Source organism: Pituophis catenifer, unplaced genomic scaffold (genome assembly GCF_029215685.1).
Source record: "Pituophis catenifer annectens isolate HBS135680 unplaced genomic scaffold, rPitCat1.0.hap2 SCAF_8, whole genome shotgun sequence".
Classification (NCBI taxonomy): domain Eukaryota; kingdom Metazoa; phylum Chordata; class Lepidosauria; order Squamata; family Colubridae; genus Pituophis; species Pituophis catenifer.
In genome coordinates this window covers 28,945,939-28,971,114 of record NW_027256888.1, presented here as the reverse complement: position 1 = coordinate 28,971,114, position 25,176 = coordinate 28,945,939, and the positions used below count along the sequence as shown (strand labels likewise).

The following is a 25,176-nucleotide window of genomic DNA, read 5'->3' as shown; positions in this document are numbered from 1 at the left end:
AATGTGATTGTAAACCAAGAACTACCTGTATCCAGAAACATTTCCTTTTCTGTAACAATGTGCTTATATGCAGTGATTTTCAGCTGCTACATTTGTGAAACTATTTGATATACTGTACAGTAAAATGTTTAATTTTTGTTTTTTGTTAGGCTTTGAAAGTATTTTAGAAGGGCTTTATGGACCAAGGCTACGAAGAGACCTCAGTTTATTTGAAGGTAAATAACTATTTAAAAAACTAACATCTTGGCTGGGGGTTAAATGTTTAAAACATTTTTAACATTGAGAAATCTTACTGGATCATTTTAATGTAAATTTTATGATTTAACATTGGTTCATGTTCACTTTCTTTCAAAGTTATTGCTTAAAATGGCAAACATGCAGTTAGATTTTTAATCTATGAAATCCTTGAATTAATTAAGTCAATCTAGAGTTTTCCTCATTTGGAGTACTAAAACTCTTATTCCTTTCATTAGGAATCTTAGAAAATGAAATATGGTAATAGCATTGAATTGTGTAGAAACTGATTAAACCTGAAAAGTACAATGATTTCATATTAATTTTCTCTTGTTTAATATGTCCTGCAATGTACCTTATTTTTTGGAGTATGCACCTTTCCCCCCCCCCAAAAAAAGAGGGTGAAAAACGGGTGTGTCTTACACTCTGAATGTAGCCGCGCCCAGCCTCTCAAACAGAGGTTTCAGTTGCTGAAAAAAGCCTCAGAAATGAAGCTTCAGAAAAAAAGCCTCCAAACAGACCTTCAGAAAAAAACAAAGTTTCAGAGGCTTTTCTTTTTTTTTGAAGCTCTGTTTCGGAGGCTTTCAGAGGCAGAAAAAAAAAGTTTTTTCTGAAACAGAGTTTCAGAGGCTGAAAAAAAAAGCAAGGCACAGACCTCACAACAAAAGAACCTGTTGCTAAAATTCATCTCTGGGAACAGTTGATTGGGGATATTCCGAGAGGCCGATCCACCCGCCAATCAGCTTTTTTCTTATTTTCCACCCCAAAAACTAAGGTGCATTTTATACTCTGAAAAATACGGTAATTTGATTCTTTTGTTCTTGTAAAAGAATGACATTTCTTTGGAACATAACAGGACAATTCTTTAATGAGAATTGATTTATCTACCCAGTGTCAGTAGAATCAGACAAGACCTTTTGGGGGTGGCTGAAACTTTAGAATTCTCAGTAGATATTTATATTTTAAGTGTTTCCCTGGGGGATACAATCTCCCAGACAGGATTGTTGTCCCCAATTCGGGTCTGAGCCTGGTGCCGAAGCCAATGATGGACGCCAAACACGAGGTGCAGGTTTTCTGTTTGCTTTTTATTGGAGTACTCCAAGGAAAAGGGCTCCTGGCCAAAATACCAAGAACAAAGGATTAAGTAAGATTTATACATTTTCACTAAAAGAAAAGGCAGGACAAGGCGAGATAATAATAAGCATTTTAGTAATAATTCTACAATTTGTTCTATTGATCTCTAATTGTCCCTATTCCTAAACCTTGGCTAATGAATGCCCCAGGAGTTATCCAATACACATTTAATTGGCTGCAGGCCATCACTATTCCTAACTGTTAGCTGAGATCTGCAAGTTGTCAGCTTTCTAACTACCGAGAATTGTTACAAGATTTACACATGTATATTTCCTGTAGATAAGCATTCTTTGTTCTTGCCAGACAAACTCTGCAATTACAGGCTTCCTGATTTACTTTCAAGTGTGTATCATGATCTGGCTTTGTTTTAGCATACAGCCTATCAGTATCATCTTGATCATTAGTGGTGTATGGCAGTGGTGAGTTTCAAAAACTTTTACTACCAGTTCTGTGGGCATGGCTTGGTGGGCGTGGCAGGGGAAGGATACTGTAAACTCTCCATTCCCTCCCCAATCCGGGGAAGATTACTGCAAAATCCCCATTTCCTCCTGATCAGCTGGGACTCGGGAGACAAAGAATAGATGGGGGCAGGGCCAGTCAGAGGTGGTATTTACCGGTTCTCCGAACTACTAAAAATTTCCACTACCGGTTCTTCAGAACTGGTCAGAACCTGTTGAAACCCACCTCTGGTGTATGGTAAAGATGGTGCTAAGAGGCAGTTCAGAGCACAATAACATAAAGAGAGGCACATATTTAACCTTTCAGTGCTAGTGCTAGAGTGTGATTTTGTTTTATTTTTGTTTTATGTTGCAGTTAATAAGGAGGATTGAGGTTCTTTCATCTCAAGTGTCCCATCAGCAATCACCAGAATGATAAGTGTCAGGATAGTGATTCTGGTGGTATTTGTTTTCTTCCACAATCCAAGGATCTTCTTGCCAAAATAGATATAGGTGCTCTTGGACTACTGCAGATGTATGATTTTAGAGAATATTAAAAGTCAATTGATAAACATGCCTCATGATTTTATGACTTCCATGATATCTTTATGAGAGATACCCAATCTATAGATGGGTAACTATGATAGTTCTTTAACATAGACAAATAAAATCTAAAATCTTTTTAGTTTTACCAGGATTATTTACCAGAGTTAGATTAGTTAACTCAGGGGTAGGGAACTATGGCTCTTTTATGACGTGTCAACTCTGAAGCAAACACGATTGGGGCCATTTTGGAGGCTTCAGGGTTGCCACAATGCGAAGCAGGGATAGGGAGGGGGAACATAGTTAGATGGGGTTTTGGTAGCCAAAACAAAATAGTTTCTTGTGGGAACCAAGGACATTCCAACGGGTGACTGGAGAAGAGGGGTGGTGATGTAACCAGGCAACCAGCCAGCACCTTGATTGGACAATGTGACTGATTATTTGGGGAAAGGGGGAACTTTTACCTTTTTAATCAGGTGAAAACCGCGGGAACTTTCAGAGTCATTTTCACCAGTTTGCGCCAATATGATATCACCAATAAAACTGTTCTTTGAGGAATCTGCCTCGGAATTCTTCTTTCTATGGGGCTATTACTTAGAACCTTGACAACTTTTGGACTTCAACTCTGAAGTTGAAGTTGAACTTGATGCTGGCTCAGGAATTCTGGGAGTTGAAGTCCACAAGTCATAAAGGGGCCATAGTTCCCCACCTTTGAGTTAACTGAAGATTGATATCAGTGATAAGCAATGTATGTCCTTGTGGACATGTTGGATTGTAATTCCCATTATCTTTCATAGTTTACCACATTGGCTGGGGCTGTTAGAACCTAGAGTTTAACACCTGAAGGATCCACATTGCCAATTCCTTATTTAGAAAATGCTGATGTTACTAAATTCTCAATGATGTCTGTAATGAGGAAATGGCTGGGGTATTGACAAGATAATCTCTGAGTCTTATTGGAGCCTGAATTCAGGGGACTTGGATGTTCTGGAAATAATAATGATGCTAGAGGAAAACCTGTGATGATTCTGAATGAAGGAAACTAGGATATGTTTCAAATTTTCTCCCTTTGTGTATGTATACTATTTGCCATGTAGCTTTTCAGCATAGTTGGTATCACAAGGGTCTGTATCATGAGCCTCAGACAGAGATAAAAGATCCTTCATAGTTTTCTGTGACCAGTTAAACATACATAATGGTGTTAATTGGAGATTGCATAATAATTTTGGATTATCTGTGAGAAATATATCATAAGCTGAATGTTCCCTGATTTGCATTACCTGAAAATGTGGGCAGAATATTTGGAGTTATGAGACTAATCAATTGTATACTTTAGTTTTGCTTTTCCTTGTTACTTATAGTAGGCAAATAGGAGTGGAAGAGCAGTTCCATTCATGTTTTATAAAAGCCTTTCAACTTCCACTATTACAAATCCCAGAGTCTAGCTATGTTCCATTCTAACACATGGCAGTCAAATTTAGAGTTGAAGGAAATTGTCCAGTTCTATATTATCAATTTTCATCAATACCATTTGGGTATTAGTTATTAAAAATTAAGCGATCTTTCTATTTTGACTGATCTCTCAGATTTTAATTCTCTATGCATCAGTTCTTAATTAATCAAACAGCATTGGTATTCTCAAAATAGAAATTTTAGCAGCCTTGGAACAATCTCAGGATTTGCAGAAGAATAAATTTTTATATCAGGCAGAAATACTTTATTTGGTTGGGTTTTTTTTAGTTACTGTACTTTAGTGGTAATAGATTAATGATCTGACTGAGTCTTAATAGTATGATTTATGCAAGATTTGAAAAAGTTATTTGCCAATGGCAGTGACATTTATTGAACATGGCAAGCCATCAAAACTTTGGAATACAGAGTCAGATAGGAAAATCTGCCATTGCCTGCCTTGGAATAGGAGCAGTCAAAGAATGTAGATTCTTGGTATGGTCTTCAACTGGCCGCTGGCTATATTTTCCCTAAATAGGTCCTGTGAGAAAGGACTCTGGTGAGCTTGCTTAAAAGCACTCAAGATACTTGTGACAACCTTCTCCTTCAATCACTTGGTTTGGTTCGATGAATCTTCTAGTCCTGAATGGGGTTGCATTGCCCCAATCAGAACTAGTGTAATCTGGGGTGACTGTCATTTCCAGCTCAAGGAGCAGGTGGCAGAGGATCAGCCTATTTGGGAGTTGTGCCCATTCTTAAACAGAGAGTCCCTCCTTCCAGTCACTCTTCACCACCTTGCAGATATACTGTTACAGTAGATTGTATATGGGGTTATTCTTAAAGAGATAATCAGACGCTACAGGTGGTGTAAACATCTGCCCATGTAATACCTATGCTGCATTATTATGTTTAAAACCATATATGGCAGAAGACCTAATTATCAAAATGCTCATCTGCCTCCCATAGAGTCCATACAATCCAACAGAGTTGGCTTGTTTTGGGTTCTATTAACTAAACAACCAGGACCCAGGAAGCAATCCTTCCCTGTTGCTGCACCTGCCTTCTGGAACAGGGTCTCCCTGGATACTTGTATTATTATTATTATTATTATTATTATTATTATTATTATTATTATTATTGGTTTGATTTATATGCCGCCCTTCTCCAGAGACTCAGGGCGGCTTACAATGTGTTAAGCAATAGCCTTCATACTTTTGTATATACCTGCTTAGTAGGACTTTTGGCCCCCCCCTAAGCGGTGTTATTTTTTATACAAAGTCATCTTATTGCCCCTACAATCCGGGTCCTCATTTTACCTACCTCGAAAGGATGGAAGGCTGAGTCAACCTTGAGCCTGGTGAGATTTGAACTTGCAGTAATTGCAGGTAGCTGGTGCTAGTTAACAGTACTTTAGTCTGCTGCGCCACCAAGGCTCTTGGCCTTTAAATTTGGCTCGTCCCCCAGGCCTTGGGTTAGTGAATAGTTGGCCTATCTCAATTGGAGGATGGAGCAGATGTTCTTTTTAATTTATTCCCTATGGTTGACTCCTGTTCTGTTCTTCTGTGATACTGTTTTCTATCTATTTTTAGTTGTGAATCTGTCCAGAATTGTCAGGAGATATCAGGAGGCTTAGAAATTTGATGAGTAAATAACTAAATGGAGGCCTCTCTATTGAAAAGAGACTCAGTGTTTGACATAGTCAATTAAAATTAAAGACTGTTGCATGAGTTTGTAATTTAATTTTCATATAAATTCAGAAAAGAAGGATCTTAAAGGAAGGACAAACACACAATTATCCTTAAAAAAAGAATTTTTATCATGGTCACTGAGCAGAATTGATAACAGAAACACGCTAAAAATTAAAGTAGGAAAAATGTCAAACAGAAAGGAATACTTCATATGGAACATTTTATACGTGTGATCTCCAGTTTGGAGTACGAAATGGTAGAGACTAGGACAGTGATGGCTAACCTTTTTGCCATTGCGTGCCAAAAGCGGGGGGAGTGAGGGAGTCGTGTGCCCCCCTATGAATGCGTGCGCGACCCACTCACCCGCCCATGTGCACATGACTACCCCGCGCCCCGCGCCTAGCAGGCCTCCCTGAAGCCTCTGGAGGCCGGAAATGGCCCATTTTCAGATTCCTGGTAGGCCTGTTTTTCAATCTCCACAGGCTCCAGAGGCTTTCTCGGAGCCTGGGGAGGGCAAAAATAACCTTCCCTGCCCCCCCCCGGGAGGCTCTCTGGAGGCTGGAAACAGCCCATTTCCTGACTTCCGGTGGGCCCGGAAGGCCCATTTTTTGCCCTCCCCAGGCTCCAGAAGCTTCCCTGGAACCTAGGGAGGGTGAAAACGGCCTCCCCCACCCCCTCGGTGGCCCTCTGGAGGTCGAAAATGCCCTCCCAGAGCCTGCGTGAGCCCTGTACTTACCTAGCATCCAAAACGGGCCACGTAGAGACTCCTGGGAGGGGAGGGTAGCCAAAAATTAACTGGCCAGCGTGTGCATGCACGCTGGAGCTGAGCTAGGGCAACAGCTCATGTGCCCACAGATACGGTTCTGCATGCCACCTGTAGCACGCGTGCCAAAGGTTCGCCATCATGGGACTAGGATGTAAAATTCTGCTTAAGAGAGAAAGCCAGAAATGCAATTTTTTAAATCTCATGTTTGCCATAAACTCATGGAAGTTATGCAATCTGGGCTGTATAGACGACGTCAGAAAATGATGTCAAACTTTCTAGAAGTTTGGGAGAGTAATTTGAATCACAAACTTTATTGTTTCTTTTAAATAGGATCTTTTGCAAACATGTTAATAAGCAGCATTTTTAATTCGGGTTTCATTTTGGCCTGTGTAATCTTCCCTATGTCTAATCAATCCTGTTAATTTTTTATTTATTTACTTATTTGTTCATCAAATTTTAAAACTGCCCATCTCCCTCACAGAATACAGGTAATCCTTGAAAGTAATAGAGCCTGTCAATTACATTCGTAACCTTAGGATTCATTAATTGAATCACATTAAATTAAGGTGACCAGACGTCCCGCTTTTGACGGGACAGTCCCGCTTTTGAGCAATTTGTCCCGCGTCCTGCAGCGTTTCAAAAAAGTCCCGATTTTTCTTGAGCCCCAGCTGATGGCTAGAAGAAAAAAAAACTGTTTAAACTCTTGCCCGGGGCTTCAAAGGGCCGCCCTACAGGCAATCAGTGTAAAGCAGTTTTTTTTCCCCCTAGCTAAGCTTCAGAAACGAAACCGAAACCAGGGTCTTTGGTGCAGCGTGACAAAATGAGGCAGAGAGAGATTTATTTTTATTTTTATTTTTCCTCCCCAAAAAAGGTAGGTGAAAAACTGCAAACAATGGGAAATTTAGGAGGAGAGTTCAAGATTTTAAAACACAAAGGAAAAAAAGCTGTATTTAACTAGGGAATTGTAATAATTGAGATACTATTAATTGTATATTGTGTTGAAAGCAGAAATGGTTAAGTTGTGTTTCGGAGGAATATATGGGAGAAATTATTTGGTTTATTATTATTGGTAAATATAATTAATTGATTTGTAAGAAATTGGATTGCATGGAAATAATTGGAATATTCATGTTCATATTGATTAATATACAAAAAAGATAGTTTTATAACTAATTGATTTATATTAAAATGTTGAATTTGTATTAAACAACTGTATTACATAATTACATAATTAAACAATGTGAGGATGGATATAAAAATAGATGACAATGGGAAGGGGTATAATATAGAATAGAAGGGAAAAATTGAATTTGATTAAGATTAGAGATGGGGATGAAGGGTAATATTGGTTTTTTTAAAAAATAGATGAGGAATAAATATGGCAAAAAGGAAATATAGAAATTGTAAATTTAATTGAAATGACTAAACGCTGTTTAAATTTGTGAACCAGCCAAATATTCTGTTCAAAGAAAATACATTGTATGTTTGTATGTGTGTTTCTAATTATTGCTATTTATTCATATTTGTTCTCTTTTATTCTTTAAAGTTTAACAATTCATTCTTTATCTTAATATCTTTATATTTGCTTGGAGTTGGCTTTCTTCCCTTTCATCTTTTTTATTGTACAGCAATCTTTCTCCTCAAACCTACCACCTCTCTCTTTTCTTTCCTTCTTACTTTCTCTTCCCCCCACCCTCTTTTTCTCCTCCCTACTTCCTCTTTCTTTCTCCTTCTCCTCCTCTCTTCCTCCCTCTCTTACCCTCACTCCTATTCTAATTTCCATTCCTTCATCCCTCTCTATTGCTGTAATCCTTTAATGCATATGGACTACTCAGAGGGCTGAAAAAGTTATTTTTGACTGGTCCTCACACTTTTGACCAGTCCTCGAACTTACGACTGTCCTCACATTTTACATTTTTGCCCTATCTTGTCACCTTGTTGAAGAGAAGCAGTTGTGAAATGAGTGACATGGTTGTTAAGAATGCTGCACGGGCATAAATGTGAGGATGGTCATAAGTGTGAGGACCAGTCAAAAGTGTGAGGACCTGTCAGAAATGACTTTTCAGCCCTCTGAGTAGTCCCTATACACATAGCCATGGCCACCCGGTCACATGACCAGGTAGCCACGCCCACCCAGTCACATGGCCTCCAAGCCACACCCACACAATAAGCCACGCCCACAATGGTGTCCTTCTTACCAATGTTAAAATCTGTTCACCTTACCCTATAGACATAGCCATGGCCACCCGGTCACATGACCAGCTAGCCACGCCCACCCAGTCACATGACCAGCTAGCCACGCCCACAAAATAAGCCACGCCCACAATGTCCCTCTTTACCAATGTTAAAATCTGGTCACCTTACATTAAATGAATGTGACTATTCCCTGCTTTACCCAATGCATTCATTAATCGAATGCATAGGTTGTTAAGTGCACATGAATTATCTCAGGCAGGGGATAACCACGGTGGGGGCTAGTGCTTCTGACTACCCAAGGCCTCCTTTGACCCACTGAGATATCTCATACTACACTCCCTCCCTCCTGCCCTACTGGGTCTCCACAGGCACTGGGCCTGTGGAGACTCACTTACCTTTCAGAGATCTGGATGATCAAGTGAGCTTTCTCATCTTCAGACACTCTGTTGTGGTTTAATTGTCCACTCCCGATGCTCCAAAATTGGAGCGGTGACAGAGTGGGACCAGCCAACCCTGCTCAGCTTGGCTGACTCACTGAGGCTGCCTGTGCAGGACACCCAATCCGCTTTTGGAGCATCAGGCAGCCTCGGTGAGTCTGAAGGAGTACAATCTTGCGCGCCTTCAGGCCTCCGTTTTCCATGCCAAAAGCTTTTGCAAATGGATCGGAGGCCTGAAGGAGCACGAGATTACACCTCGAAAGGTTTTTGTCCCCTTTGCAAAAAGCTTTTGGTGCGGAGGACAGAGGCCTGAAGGAGCACAAGATCGTGCCCCCGTGGTTCTTTGCACCAAAAGCCTTTTGCAAAGGGGACAGAAGGGTATGTATGAACACAGCCACTTTTCTGCCACATGGCCCTGACTCTTCAGATCTTCAAAATGTAAGTGAACGATCAGTGATGGGATTGGGGGGGGGGGAATAGGCAGGGGGATTGTTGCAGTATCTGTGCGATTGGTTCTAAGGGTGAACAGCTACAATAGTGCTGCATCATTCATAACTTCGGGACTGTCATAAGTACTTTTGGGGGTGGTGTTGTAAATTTGAATCATTGCTAAGTGAACTGTCATAACTGGAGGACTACTTGTACTTACTTCCACAGCCACAGACCGAGTGGCTGTGGATACCGGCATCTCGGGCCGAGCGAGAAGTTCCAACGCTGTCTATTGGGGGCGAGGTGTTGCCCCCCGTAGACAGGGCGTGCAACTTGGGCGTCCTCTTGGATTCACGGCTGAGTTTGGAGGGTCATATCATGGCCGTGACCGGGGAGGCGTTTGCCCAGGTTCGCCTGGTCCGCCAGTTGCGACCATACTTGGACCAAGATGCCCTACACATAGTCACTCATGCGCTAGTCACCACCCGGATCGACTACTGCAATGCTCTCTACCTAGGGCTGCCCGTGAAGACCACCCAGAGGCTTCAGCTGGTACAGAATGCGGCCGCGCGGGTTGTTGCGGGAGGGACCCGATACTCCCATATTACACCTCTCCTGCGTGGCTTGCATTGGTTGCCGGTTGCCCTCCGGGTGAGATTCAAGGTGCTGGTGTTAACCTATAAAGCCCTTCATGGCTTAGGCCCAGGCTATTTGTCGGACCATCTGCAACCAGCGTCAACTTCCCATCGCCCGGTGCGCTGTCACAGAGAGGGCCTACTCAGGGTGCCGTCGGCTAGACAATGTTGGCTGGCGACCCCCAGGGGTAGAGCTTTCTCTGTGAGCGCCCCCACCCTTTGGAATCAACTTCCCTTGGGGCTCCAGTTGGCCCCTGACCTTCGCACCTTCCGCCGTGAATTGAAAACTTGGCTATTTATGTCCCCCAGCCTGGACTGATGGGGTAGTATATTTTAATTTTTTTTAAACTTTTCATATTTTTGTGTATATTTGTTGCTTTTAACAGTTGCTTGGTCGATTGTTGTTGTGAGCCGCCCTGAGTCCTTGAGATAGGGCTGCATACAAATTTTATAAATAAATAAATAAATAAATAAATAAATAAATAAATAAATAAATAAATAAATAAATAAATAAATAAATAAATAAATAAATAAATAAATAAATAAATAAATAAATAAATAAATAAATAAATAAATAAATAAATAAATAAATAATTTTCAGTTTGGATGAGTTCAAAGAACAGCTGATATAACATACAGATTATTTTTGAGTCAAGTGTTAAGAGATCAGAGCTTGAATCCCACTGTACCTGGGAAATCTTAACCTTTTGTTTGCTTCCATTGTAAGAATAGAAAAGAAAAGAATAGAAAAGGTCCTTGGGGAAAAAAGGACAGTATTCATATGTGTGCAGGCTATATTTGTTATAGGATCTTTTTCAACAAAATCTTCAAGATTATAAAGTGCTTTATGCATAAAAATACATTTAGCACTAAATGTGTTGACTTTTAAATATCCACCAAAACCTGTTCATCATTGTTATAAAATTTTATGTCCGATTAATGCTTAAAATTGTTCTTAATTACCATTTTGTTTACTACTTATCTGTCATTAACCTGCAGTGACATAATTTAAAATGAAACTCTAAAGATGTAATTTGGTTAACTGTACACACATATTTATTTAACGTGTATGTGTGTGTGCATGTGCATGTGTGTGAATCCCAAATGAGACAGGTACACATTTCAGCTGATTTATGTTGGAAAGATATAAATATGTCTTGTTAATTTACAGTGTTGAGTTTTTTATTTTAGCTGGATTATGATCAATTGAAAATTTGGCATAATGCTTAGTATCATAAATACTTAAAATAGCAAAGTGTATCATACATATTCCATCAGAACTAATTACAATACAATGACATTTATGTTTTCATAATTAAGGTCATACTAATGGACATGTGAGATTTGCTAGTGTGACACTGTACCATAGATTTCTTAACCACTGTATCCGTTTGGTTTTTTTTAAAAAAAATAGTTGTTGGAATAGACTGTAATGAATTCCTTTGGCTTTAGTATGTACCTTAGAATTAATGCAATCAGAAGTCCAGTTAAATCCATTGGGTTAGTTAAAAGATATTTGTGTTGCAGTATAACCTTTTGCCCATATGCTCCCTCACTTCAACAAATAGGAGTTTTGAAATTTCTACTTCAGTTTTTATTATTATTTTTTTTATTACAGTTCTATCCTACCTTTCATTTAGGAGCTCCAGATGGGATACATAAAACTCCTCCACCTGTTTTTCTCATAATAGCAACTTTGTGAAATAGGTTGAGCTGAGAAAGAGTTAGAAATCCCCAGCTTATTCTGCCATCAGAACATGATCAGCCAAAATTCAAGTCATAATTAATGGAGCTTCTTGTTTCAACAATTACAATTAAAACTAATTACTGTTTAATGTTTAAATATTCCTTCAACCTGAAGTTGTTCTCTTATAGAAGCTGAGAATTCTTTGGCCATGCCAGTTGACCTATCTGAGATTCTGGGTATTCCTATAATATTAACCATGGTTTAGCGTGAAGTAATGATTCTTCAGTTTAGATGTTTTAAAGCAGCGGCCCCCAAACCTTTGGGCACCTGGGACCGGTTCCATGGAGAGAGGTTTTTTCATGGACCGGAGGGGATGTGGTTTCATATGCTGCCTGCATCCCGCAGATGCGGCTTTGCTTGTTTGCGCGGGATGGTTTCTGGCATGCTACAGCCTGGTACTGGTCCACAGACTGGGGGTTGGAAACCCCTGTTTTAAAGGATTGAATTGAATGGAAGGGGAGCACCTTTATGAACTAACACATTTGGATTAAAGGAGGAGGTGGATAATTCTAATAGTATTAGTCAAATGTATTGTTGAGTTTTTGATGTTAGCATTGTTAACTACCAAGAATCGTTGGAGATGGCAATATAAAAAAGTAATAAAGTCAACCTAAGCCAATATTGTCAATGAAAAGATCATTTAAGTTACAAGATGCAACAGTACTTAATTGGAATGGGAGACACTTTTAAACTTGTAATCCCATGGTAATATATTCACTGTACATAAAAATAAGTTTAGAAGTGAATTTGTACACTTTAATTGTACACCCAAACCCGATGGAATCAGTGACATACCTTTAGATGTGGCGAGACTCTTTGTATAGAACATTCTCAGGATGTTGCTATCTCCATAGTATGATACAATTGTAAGATTTGTTATCCAGAATCATGTATTTGATGATGGGCAGCAATTCAGTTCAATTCAATTTAATAAAGGTTCTTTATTTTCTAGAAAGAGTTAATGTGGGACACCAGGAACTTTTTTCACAGAAATTAGAGCTGCATTTCTGACAGTGTTGTTGTTGTTTTAAAAAAGCCCTAAACATGTATGTTATTACCCTGTTCCCCCCCAAAAAAGACATCCCTGATAATAAGCTCAATTGGGCTTTTGAGCGCATGGCAATAAGGCCAAGCGCTTATTTCAGGGTTCAAAAAAATATAAGACAGGGTCTTATTCTTGGGGAAACATGGTAGTATATGGAGAGATTTGTGATGGAGGACCAGAGCATTAGGCAAAGTTAGTGAAGCAGATCATTACCCCTTCTCAGGAATCAAATAGCTAGATAGCTTCTGTCAAGGCAATTATTTTTCAAGCAATATATGCAGAATCCACCAAAAAGCAAATTTATAGAAAACATAATCTAGGACAATTGAAAAGTCCTAAAACCTTCCTACTAAAGTTGGAGAAGGAAATAAGATCTTAATGACAAGGAAAATAATCTATTATTTACTAAGCATAGAAAAGTGAAATAAATCAATTTACTGTAACAGTAAGACGGTGTGCAGAGGACCTTGCATTTGTGTTAGCACATGGAATGATAGTTCTTACGTTCTTTTAGTCTATTATAGTTTATCTTATGAGCTAGTCTACTTGTAGGTGCTCACTGTCTTATGAAGATAAATTGGCCTTGTATTTGAATAAGAATGACCTGAAATTTTGAGCAGAACTATGTTTATCCTGATCTAGCATCCAGTTTCTTAGTCAGAGGATCTAAAACATCTCCTGCTTGGCTCATTTTTGGCAGGGAAGCAAATTTGAAGTTGTGGTTACAGTTTAGGTGTTGGAATTATATTTAATTTTTGTCATCCTCTCTCTTCCTCTTCTCCAGACTGTGAACCAGAAGAAGTGACTGACTGGTCTATGGATGAAAAATGTTCCTTTTGTAATTTGCATAAAGAAATAGTCAGCGTGAGTATATGATCTTTTAACTCTTGACACACATTTTGTCCAAATTTCCAATGTTATTTAAACTATTATGCTATATAAAACATGGATAAATATATAGTATAATGGAACTTTTTTCTTGCTCACCTCTATTAAGATTTGCTTTTACTTAGAAAATTGAGAGTTCTTTATTTATTTTAGGATCCCTCAGTGGTTCTTGGTTCTTTGCAGTCAACGCCTACAGAGGAGGTGTCTCAGGGCCAGTCCAACACTGATAAAATTGAGTGCCAAGCAGAGAATTATCTAAATGCACTCTTTCGTAAGGAAGGTAAGACTTGACTTCATATTGTGCTATATAATGCTCAGCAGAAATTCTACATAAAATTTAACTTTTTTTTATTTTTTTAAAAAAATCTTTCTTCTTTAGCTCTAGTTTAATTTCTGTAAGGTATTTTGCAGTTGAAATAGCTTTTCTCTAGTTAAGCTCTTCGTATGCATTTAGTTTATGAGGAAATTAATTTTTAAAGAAAGAAAAACTGATTTATTTTCCAATTTTTAAAAATCTTGTAACATTTCAAGTAATTTAAACTGAGCACCAGTTTAGTATAATATTCTACATCTTTCCATGCTCATGTGCTGCACATAATATTTTGGAACGCAGTGAAGGAAAATTTGCAAGAAATCTGTATCCCTACCTCACAGAATACTTGCAGGAAGCATGCATCCAGTTTTAGAGACAGTCGTTTTAAATTATCCCACAAAGAAAAAGATTCATTTTTGGGGGGTAATGATTAGTGTTTGAAGGTGAGGAGCAGGGGTGAAATGCTCCCGGTTCGGACCGGATCACACAATCTGGTAGCGATGGAGGCGGGTGGTTCGGAGAACGGGTAGCAAAAATCCCCGCGCCCCCCCCCCCCATGCCCAGCTGAGCCCGCACAATCATCAGAGGCTTTTTTTTTAACTTTTAAAAGCATTTTTTCTACAACTTCGGCCGAAAAAATGCTTTTAAAAGTAAAAGAAAAAAGCCTCTGATGATCGTGCGGCTCATCAAAGGCATTTAAAAGAAAAAAACCCTTTTTTTCTTTTAAATGCTCTGACGATCCAAGCTGAGTTCCCTGATCAGCTTGGATCGTCAGAGCATTTAAAAGAAAACAAGGGTTTTTTTCTTTTAAATGCTCTGAGGATCCAAGCTGAGTTCCCTGATCGGCCGAGGCTTTTTAAAGCCTCTGCCGATCAGGGAACTCAGCTTGGATCCTCAGAGCCTTTTGAAAACATTTTTTTACAACCTCTTAGCCGAATAGGTTGTAGAAAAAAATGGTTTAAAAAGTAAAAAAAAAAATTGGCCATGCCTACCCAGTCACATTACCACCACCACCACCAAGCCACGCCCACATAACCGGTAATAACAAATTTTAGATTTCACCCCTGGTGAGGAGGTATGAAATGAGTATTCTGTCCGCAAACCTGGTTTGGTATATAAACTTGTTTCTCTTTTAACTTTGAGATGCAGGGTCCTTTATTGAGCTTGAGTTGTTAAGTCAAGCAACATTAAATTAACTGAATCTTAAAAATCCACATTTTAAAGTTGACAGTTTCTTCTTAAAACAGTTCCTTCTTTGCATGTTTTAAAAAAACCAAAGGTAATGTATGAACACAAATACTCAGAAGAGTATTTAAATTTAATTGCATACTGCATGCACTATTAGGAGTGGGCTGGTTAGGTTCTTTTTGTGGTTTTATTTTTTATATATAAATGCCTTTGGAATTAATTTCATAGAACATGGGGCAAAAAAATAAAACCAACTCTGTATAAATCATTAGGAAAAGGACATAGAACATTTATAGGGCTTTACCAACCATGTTTTACCAACTCTATGTAATTTTTTACATTCTGTTACAATGTCAGCTGGTTTGTTTTCTTCATAGTTTGCAAAATGTTTTGGTAGGAGAAAAATGGAAAATGATTTTAAATAAAAGAAGCATAGAATTAATGCAATTTTATCATGAAAAGATATCAAGACTTAAAACTGAGTTGAAATACTTTGAGCTACATTTTTTATGGCAAACAGGTAATATTCCTATTTGCCATAACTGAAGTCAAATTCTTAGTTCCAAAGTTTTATTTATATACTCTATGCCAGGGATCTCCAACCCCTGGGCTGCAGACTGGGTGCCAGAAACTGGTCCGTGCAAACAAGCAAAGCCACTGGCACCCAAATGGTTGGGGAGACACTGTTTTATGATATATATAAGATACACAGGTAGTCCTTGTTTAGCAACCTTAAGAGGGACCAGTAATTGTAGAGCTAAATTTCGCAGTTGGCAAACAAAAAATAATATCATGATAGGCTTGCAATCTCACTTCCCATTTAATCATTAAGAGAGTCATTATAGTTGTAGGCAAAACATTGCGTAACTGCAACTTACAATTTCACTTTATTCATTTATTTTGTTAGATTTTTATCCTACCTTTATTACCTTGTAAGTAAGGGCGAACATAGATAATATTCATTCCTCCTCCTATTTTCCCTACAATAACAACCCTGTAAGATGGGTTGGGCTGAGAGACAATGTCTGGCCCAAGGTCACCCAGACAACTTTCATGTCTAGAACTGTTCTCCATTAACTTAATTGTCACAAACTCGTTGGGAAGCAACGAATTGGGAAAATTGGTTGCAAAACTAGTTTTATTTATTTATTTAATGCTATTGTGACTTCAAATGGTCTCTAAACAAGGCAGTTGGTAAACAAGAATTACCTGTACTCTATGGTATATTTACAAGAAAAAATAACCCTCCAAAAAGTAGCCACTTCTAATACAGTAGGAACTTTTCAGCTGGACTCCACAGACGTTTAATTGGACTCCTCTACTCCTTGTGTTTTTCTGCAATAATACAAGTTGCTTGATAGGCTGAAAAGTAAGCTCTTTTTGGCATGCAGTGCTTTAATTGTTGATGAAATTAGCTCTTGTGTTATTTTTGTTTTGCTTTTTGTGAATGGTCCTGAAAAGCACAAAAGGAATCATAGGAATAATTCAGAATGCATTGATGGAAATTTGCACAAAGAACTATGTTCTTTCAATTGTAAAAAAAAAATTAAACAATAAAATATCCAAAGAAGCTTCTTCTGAATTTGATGCAGTAAAACAGTTACATCTATGTTAATTTGGCTCTTTCATATGGAATAAATTATCATTCAGACGCAATGAAATACTTGCTGGTGTATCACCAAGCTGAAATGGGCAAACATTTGGGGCTAAGAGACGAGGGCTACCAGGGGAGGTGGCAGAGACACAGTTCGCTGCTGCCACTGTACCAAACTCGAGCAAATGGTTGAACTTGGTGCAATGAGGGTGTGTGAAAATGAGATATGTCCAGCCTCCACTGACCCCTGCTGCCCCCCTTGCTCACCGCCCCTGAATGATCCAATCACTGCTGTTGCTGCCAAATGGCCCTTGGCAGCAGTGACAGAGGGTGTGAAAATAGACAGTCCCCAGCTGCGCTTTGCAATGCCCACCTGCTTGCTCAGCTCTCCCTCTGTGGGAAGCTTCTAGCCATCGCTCTGCGCGCTCGCCTGCTCGCCTGGCTCTCCCTCCAGCTGCCCACGGTGAGCTGTCCCCATGGCGAATTGGCTGTGTTGATTTGTCCTGCAACGACTTGACAGTAGTAAATTGGCAGAGGCAACTTGGTGATGGCGAGATGGCTGTGCCAAGATGTCTGCACTGATTTGTCCTAGACCTGCTAAAACATATGAAGAACAGTTGCAGGATTAGGTATGTCTAGTAGTGAAAAGAAGGACTAGGGGTGACATGATAGCAGTGTTCCAATATTTGAGGGGCTGCCACAAAGAAGAGGGGGTCCACCTGATTTTCCAAAGCACCAGAGGGCAAGACAAGAAGCAATGGATGAAACTAACCAAGGAGAGACACAAACTTGAACTAAGGAGAAATTTTCTGACAGTGAGAACAATAAACCAATGGAATGGCTTATCTTCAGAGGTTGTGGGTGCTCCGTTACAGGAGGCTTTTACAAAGAGACTGGACAGCCATTTGTCTGAAATAGTATAGGGTCTCCTGTTTAAGCACAGGGTTGGACCAGGAGACCTCCGCGGTCCCTTTTGTTATTCTGCGTTGTTAAAGGTATGCTGGAATATATTTTAATGTGTATGTGAATGATACTCTTTTCTTCCCACAGATCTTCCTCAGAACTGTGATCCTAACATTCCCCTAGTTGCTCAGGAATTAATGAAAAAGATGATCCGTCAATTTGCAATTGAATATATTTCAAAAAATAGTAAACTGCAAGAAAATCGAAACGGTTCGTCATATGAAATGAGTCTGATATGTAAAGATTTCCAAATGAACCAAACCGAAAATCCACTTCAGGAAGAACAAGATAGCCCTCTAGACCTCACTGTGAATCGAACACAGGATACTCAGCAAGGTAATCCTTTTGAGTTGTTCATTTGATATTGTTGAAGATGAATGTATAATGTATCTGAAAGCAGTGTTGAAAATTTTGGTATTGCTGTTAGATTAGACTTGAGACTAGAAAATCTGTTTTGAATACCTATAGATTGCACTTAGTGCCAACCAGGAACGTATGGATATGAATTTAGTGTAGCATTTTTTCACTCTGCTCGCTGAATCTGCAGTTGAAATGATTGATGATTTTAGCCATGGGCTGAATAATTTCTGTGACTTTGAAATAATTGCTGAAGCAATGAAATCTCTGTTAAAAACAATTGCTAACATTTTGGAACTAGATCCTGCAGAGGTGATTACTGTTTTCAGTGCTTTCATTAGCTATACACTATGTGCACAATTATTAGACACATTGTATTTTGGAAGATTGATTTTATTATTGATCAACTACAGTGCTCTCAGTCAATCCAAAATATTAATAAACCTCAAACCTGAATATTAAGGTAAAAGTGAGGTTTTTGGCTTTCTTAGGAGAATATCTGCACAATTATTGGGCAACTATTGGTGTGCAGAATTATTATGCAACTAAATGAAAAATGAAAATTTGCTCATCTCACTTGTTTATTTGCATCTGTTAAAGTGAGAATAATAAACAAACTATTCAAAGTGTACCAATAAACATTTCTGACATTTCCCCCCAAAAAGTAACCAATATAGCCACCCTTCTTCTCAATAACAGTCATAAGCCTTCCATTCATGGAGTCTTAACAGTTTCTTGATTTGTTGATGATCAACTGCAGCAGCAACCACAGCCTCCCAAACATTGTTCAGAGAGGTGTATTCCTTCACCGTAAAGCTCCCGTTTAAGAAGGACCCACAAGTTCTCAATAGGGTTTAAGTCAGGTGAGGAAGGGGTCATGTCATTATTTTTTGATCTTTAAGGCCTTTATTGGCTAGCCATGCAGTGGAGTACTTTGATGGATGCGATGGAGCATTGTCCTGCATAAAAATTATAGTCTTCTTGAAAGATGCAGACTTTTTCCTGTATCACTGCTTGAAGAAGGTATCTTCTAAAAACTGGAAATAGGTTTTGAAGTTGATTTTGAGTCTATCTTCAACCCGTAAAGGTCCAACTAGCTCATATTTCATAATACCAGCCCATACTAATACCCCACCCCCTTGTGTCTTAGTCAAAGTGGAGCTCTATACCCGTTACTGATCCAGCCATTGGCCCATCCATCTGGTCCGTCAAGAGTCACTCTCATCTCATCAGTCCATAAAACCTTTGAAAAATCTGTCTTCAGACATCTATGGAGATTACCAATCATCCAGGGGTTGTCCTAAATGTGGTTTTTTTCCTTTCAACAGGCACTTTCTGGTTTTTCTTTGAAGACGTTTCGCTTCTCATCCAAGAAGCTTCTTCAGCTCTGACAAAGCTTCTTGGATGAGAAGCGACACGTCTTCAAAGAAAAACCAGAAAGTCCAGTTGCCTCTTGAAAGAAAAATAAAAATAAAGCACCTTTGGGACTGTCTTCAGATATTTCTTGGCCAGTCTTGCCATTTCAACTTTTGGGGGACAAAAAAGTGTGTCTTATGGAGCAAAAAATACGGTCTTGTTCAGTGGTGGTCGAGTGTCAGCCTTCCTTACCTGTCTCTCAACACTGAGTACCTTGTACTTCTGGGCACTCCAGGTAGGTTGTAGTTCTGGAATATGACAGCACTGGAGGATAATGGTAGATTCATGTTTGATTCTTCTCAAATCTTTGGCAGTTAATGTGCATCTTTTTTTTCTCAACATTTTTCTTGTAACCCTGTTGAATATTTGCAGCAAAACATTTGATGATTCTGTGAGCATGCCCCAATATCATAGCAATTTCAACAGTGCTGCATCCCTCTGGAAGATCTTTTACAATTTTTGACTTTTCAAAGGCAATTAAATCTCTTTTTTGGCCCATTTTGCCTGAGAAAAAGAAGCTGCCTAATAATTATGCACACCTTGATATAGGCTGTTGATCTCCTTAGGCCACATCCTCCCTCCATACACAAATACATGTCATCTGATATGCTTATATCCACTAAGCATTCAGGTTTATACAATTTGAAGGTGGAAAATATGCATAAAATGATGATGTGGTCAAAATACTCACTTGCCTAATAATTGTGCATGCAGTTTATATCCTGCCCCTGACACCAGAAATGGGGTGCTAGATGGTCTGCTACTTTCAGTATCAAGGACAGCATTTTGCTAAATAGAGTTGCTGGGAAATGAAAGTTTCTTCTGCACTTCTGGTTGTTAGCATGGGTCTTTTTTCTGACCTGAGGGTCTCATAAGAGCTGATATTTAGGCTTTTGTTTCTGTACAAAGCCTTAGATCCTGCCCTGTTGCTAACTCCCTTGATACACAACTTCAGCAAAGTCTCATAGCCCATTGTATCAGACTCTGCAATTGCTGCCTAAAATGGCAAATTACTTTTACAATAAAAAGGAAACATTGTACAACCAGTCTTGATTTGGTTCTTGACTTCCTAGATGCTCTTCTGGCAAGGAGTTAGAATCATTTAGATGTCTGCTCATGAACAGTGCCAACAATTTTAGAGGCAAGCGGCTGATTACAAGACTGAGATACAATGCTACTGCTAAATGGGCTGTCATAAGGGTTCTCACTCATGATTCATCAAATGGTTGCAAGCATCCCCCTTTTCAGGAACTCTTCCTTTGGCAAGATGATAAAACATCCAGAGAAGGAAAAAGGAAGAAAATGCGGCCATGGTGCTACCGTGTTTCCCCGAAAATAAGACCGGGTCTTATTTTCTTTCAACCCCTGGCTGCTGGCTCCCTCACTTTGTGCTTTTTATACACATACCGACATACTCACCCTGCCTGGGGCTGCCGTTTCCCCCTCCCAAGACTCCATTTCCAAGGAAAGAAGACCACTGGGGTGGCACTGGACTTTCCCCCTGCCCTGGCTCCTCTCAGCCTCAACTTTGCTCCTGAACACCTGCAGGCCACTTCCTTGGTTGAGCTCCGCCAGAGCTTGGTTCTGGGAGAGACCCTTGGAGAGCTGAAGGGGGGCTGAGGGCAAGGGGCAAGGTGAAGCTGATCTTTGCCTTCTCTCCTAAAAGCGCTCCTCGGGCACAGCCACTTCTGTAGCAGGAGACGCGCCCTTTGCCTCTCGCACTGGCCTTCCAAAAAGTGCGGTAGCAGCAGCTATCCACAATTTTTTTACTGTTATTTCATCACGACCCACATGGCCCAGTACGATGTTAAAAGTTAACATTCATAAATGTTACCTTAGCTGCACAGGAAAGGACGATGTGCAGTAAAACCTCACCACCACCACCACCACCATCACCTACAGATCGTTCTTTCAAAGAGGAGCCCTGTACAGACGCACATCCAAAAATGCTCCCTCCATGGCTTTGGAGCTTCCAGTCTTGCAATTCTGTGCAGGGAAGGCAGAGATTTGCTCCAAAGCTGCAGCGGCAGAGCGTTGCACAAGGCAACCTCTGCAGCTACGGTAACATTTCTGAAATGTTAACTTTTAACACCGTACTGAGCCACGTGGGTCGGGACAAAATAACAGTAAAAAAATTGTGGATAACTGCTGCTATAGTACCCTTCAGAAGGCCAGCGCAAGGTGTGTGGGGCACATTGCTTGGCCTCCTGCTTTTGAGGCCGCAATTGATGGCAAAAGCAGCCACGCTTGCTGGAGGCAGTGGCCGGAATGGCACCCACGAGGCAGCTGTTCTGTGGAAGGAATTGCCTGCTGTGACTGTCACCATTACGTACAGAGGGTACGAGGCGTGTGGGGTGCGTCACTTGGCCTCCGGCTTCTTTTGCAGCCGCAATTGGCAGTAAAAGTGGCCATGCTTACTGGAGGCAGCGGCTAGAGCGGCTCAGCTGATCCGTGGGCCCTGATTAAGGGGCCAAGCAGCCCTGAGGTGACTAGGGAAGGGAAGGGAAGGGCTGCCTCCTGTCCTGGCCATGTCCACCCACCTCAATAGGGCTTATTTTATATTAGGCCTATCCCAAAAAATCGGGCTAGGCCTTATTTTTTGAATAGGTTGTATTTTGGGGAAAACATGGTAGTCATAGAGTGTTACAAGAATTAGCAACCTATATCTTTGCTTACTGCAAAGATAATTCATGACACATGAAGACCTTGGCCACAGGACTTTCAGTTGCTAAAAAAAGTTTTACTGAGAATATACGGGATGCTTATATTTTCTGACAACATCGCTCATGTTTGAATAAAATATGGAACATGATAGCATGTACTTTCAAATCCTTTGGGATTCATTGTTTGATATTCAAATGTCTGTTAAAATAAGACTTTTATGATATTGTAGCTGCCATTAATTCCAGCTAAGTCTCTTGTGAGCTGAAAATATTGACAGATTGAACATGAGCAGAGTGCATTTGATAGAGGTTACTACAACTTGTTCCTCAAGTATATTTTGAAAACATTGTCAGAGGATGCAGACTACCTTTGTTTATTAAAGCAGCTTGCATCTCAGGGATAGCATTTCCTTTCGATATACAAAAAAAAATATTTAAAATAGATTTTTTTTCTTTAATGGTTTTTCTTTCAAATTATGAAATGTTATGATAGAACTTCATGTAATTAATCTAGCTTTAACTAGATTGGGTTTTTTTTTTCTTTTATGTACTTTGGAATAAAACTACAGATTTTTTTAGTGTACCGTGGCCATCAGCCAAGTGACCATTCCACCTTGTCTTATGAGTCAGCTATGTTTTAAGAAGGGTGCTTCAATGAAACGACTGATGTCGTTTTGTATTGCTGATGTTAGTAGATTTGTATTGTTGCAAAGAAGATTTCCTACCTGAGCAATAAACACCTTACCTTATTTGTAATCTTACTGAGAATTTTTTAAAATAAGGATCAGCAGAACAAACATTCCAGCAAACTGCATCTTCTCATCTGCTGCTCATCAAAAGAAGCTGTTGCTCATCCTTCTCCTTTACTGAAAAGTAAAGGCATATATGCCTTTATTGTTTTGGAACTACTGTAAGTGCTACTATTGGTGTTATCATCAAATAGCCAAGATTTTTGAGGTCTACTAATCCTAATACATTTCCTTTAAAAAAATCCTGTACTTTTTATTAATGCAGAGTTTTTGGACCACTAATAGTATTTGAGATCAAATTAGTACTGTTCCAACCTTTTAATAAATTTCATACCTAAGACTAGAATACCTTTTAATTCAACTGTTTCCATTTGTGCCTGCCCAAATTCTAAACTTATCATAACCATTTTATAGATGTTACTGCTTTTAGCAGTTTGTGTTTGCAGTTTCCTGCTGCATTTGAATTTTTTTCTGTTAAGTTTTCTTTGCAGTATATTTGAAAGAAAAGGTAAAAATACATATTATAAATAAAAATACATGCATTCTCTTAGTGTAGAAAAGCATACAGAAAAAATATGCAACTTCACATCTTAATATAGCTGAAAAGAATGAATATGTTCAGTAGGTAATATAAGGAAAAAGCTGAGAAAGAAGGCAAATTGTACAACCCAGAACTGCCCTTGAATCCAAACATCTTACATAGTGTACATCTTTTATGTTAGTTGAGTTTGAATCCTATTTTAATTATTTTTTTAAAATTGTGGTCAAAGTTAAAATTCATAATCAAATTAGACTTTACTGCCTAATCATATGTAAAATAAGTTGTAAAAAACTGTCAGCTAGCATTAATATTGTGATTTAATGGGATATATTAGACTAGGAGTTATTTAAATTGTACATCTTATTTAACTGAAATTATGCGAAGAATGATTTAAATTCTTGGCATATTGCTTAACACCTTGTAAGCCACCCTGAGTCTCTGGAGAAGGGCGGCATATAAATCAAATTTAAAAAAAAAATGATTATAATTTTAAATTGTTTTGGACCATATACACACATGAACACACTGTTAAATTTTCATTCTGCTTTCTAATTGTCTGAAAAAAATAGGAAACATAGAAACAAAGTACTCTTCAGTCAATGTTCATTTCCATCAAAGGAGAAATGAAATCTGTTGCAGAAAAAATCTTTGTTTCTGCTATATTGCAGAAATTACAGTAATCCTTGAGTAACGAATGTAATGCAGCCTGTCAATTACATTCATAACCCAAGGATTCGTAGGAGTGACCTGGCCACAATCACTCCCTCCTTTCGCCCATGCATTCGCTAATCGAATGCACGGATCGTTAACTGCACATGAGGTATTTCAGGGTGGGGAAGGCCAAGGGGGGGGCCTAGCAATAGAACAGGCCACCTGCTTTAGACCAACCAAGACCTCCCCTGACCAACTGAGATACCTCATTCTCCTTCCCCTGGGGTCCCCACAAGTGCTCCCCCCCATCCTGCCATGCTGGGTCACTTATCTTATGAAGATCTGTCTCCTCTCCAGCCTCTCTGTTTCTTTGCCTGCTCCCTCCTTCCTCATTGACAAAGCACTTGAGGCGGCCTTCGGTGACGCTTAAGGAGGCCTTTGGTGATGAAAAAGGAGGCCCAGAGGGATGCACACACTCCTCCAGGCCTTCTTTATTGCCGCCAAAGCACTTGAGGAGGCCTTTGGTGATACCTGAGGAGGCCTTCATCGACGAAAAAGGCCTGGAGGGATGTGCATGCCTCTCCAGGCTGCCTTTCTTGTTGCCAAAGTGCTTGAGGAGGCCTTCGGCAACACTTCAGGTAGCCTTCGGCGATGAGAAAGGAAGCTCAGAGATACACGCACCCCTCCTCTGTGCCTCATTTCTCTCGGCAAAGCGCTTGAAGATTGCATCCCTGTAGGCTTCAGCAGCCCTTTGTAAAAAGCCTTTGCTGGTAGGAACAGACCTTCGGAGGGATGGTGGTGGTGCCAATAAAGGCATTTTGCAAAGGGTTGCCAAAGCTTACAGGAATGTAATTTCCCTGTAGACTTTGGCAAGGAAACGGGAAACTGAGGGAAGGCCTGAAAGACCCAAGTTTTCCCTCTATTTGCAAACATTCAGGCCTCAATTCACAGAGAACAGAGGCTTAAAATAGTGTGAGATTACACAAGATCAATAGCATGAGATCTTGCGCTACTGATCTTGCCTGATCTTGTGGTACGTTAGGCCTCTGTTCTCTGTTAATGCACTGAAGGCCTGAAGCAACGAAGCAGGCAAAGAAACCATGACAGATCTTT

The 25,176-nt window shown here is 39.6% G+C and overlaps 1 protein-coding gene across 1 annotated transcript in view; it reads left to right on the top strand.

Annotated features, from left to right (window-relative positions):
• The window catches only part of LOC139320274 (ligand-dependent nuclear receptor corepressor-like protein), a 134,169-nt gene that overhangs the window by 105,508 nt on the left and 3,485 nt on the right, over nt 1-25,176 (top strand). Inside the window, exons 2-5 of the mRNA XM_070948514.1 lie at nt 150-215; nt 13,525-13,604; nt 13,782-13,908; nt 17,774-18,022. Of these exons, the coding sequence (XP_070804615.1) occupies nt 150-215; nt 13,525-13,604; nt 13,782-13,908; nt 17,774-18,022 (522 nt within the window). The remainder of the gene's footprint in view (nt 1-149; nt 216-13,524; nt 13,605-13,781; nt 13,909-17,773; nt 18,023-25,176) is intronic.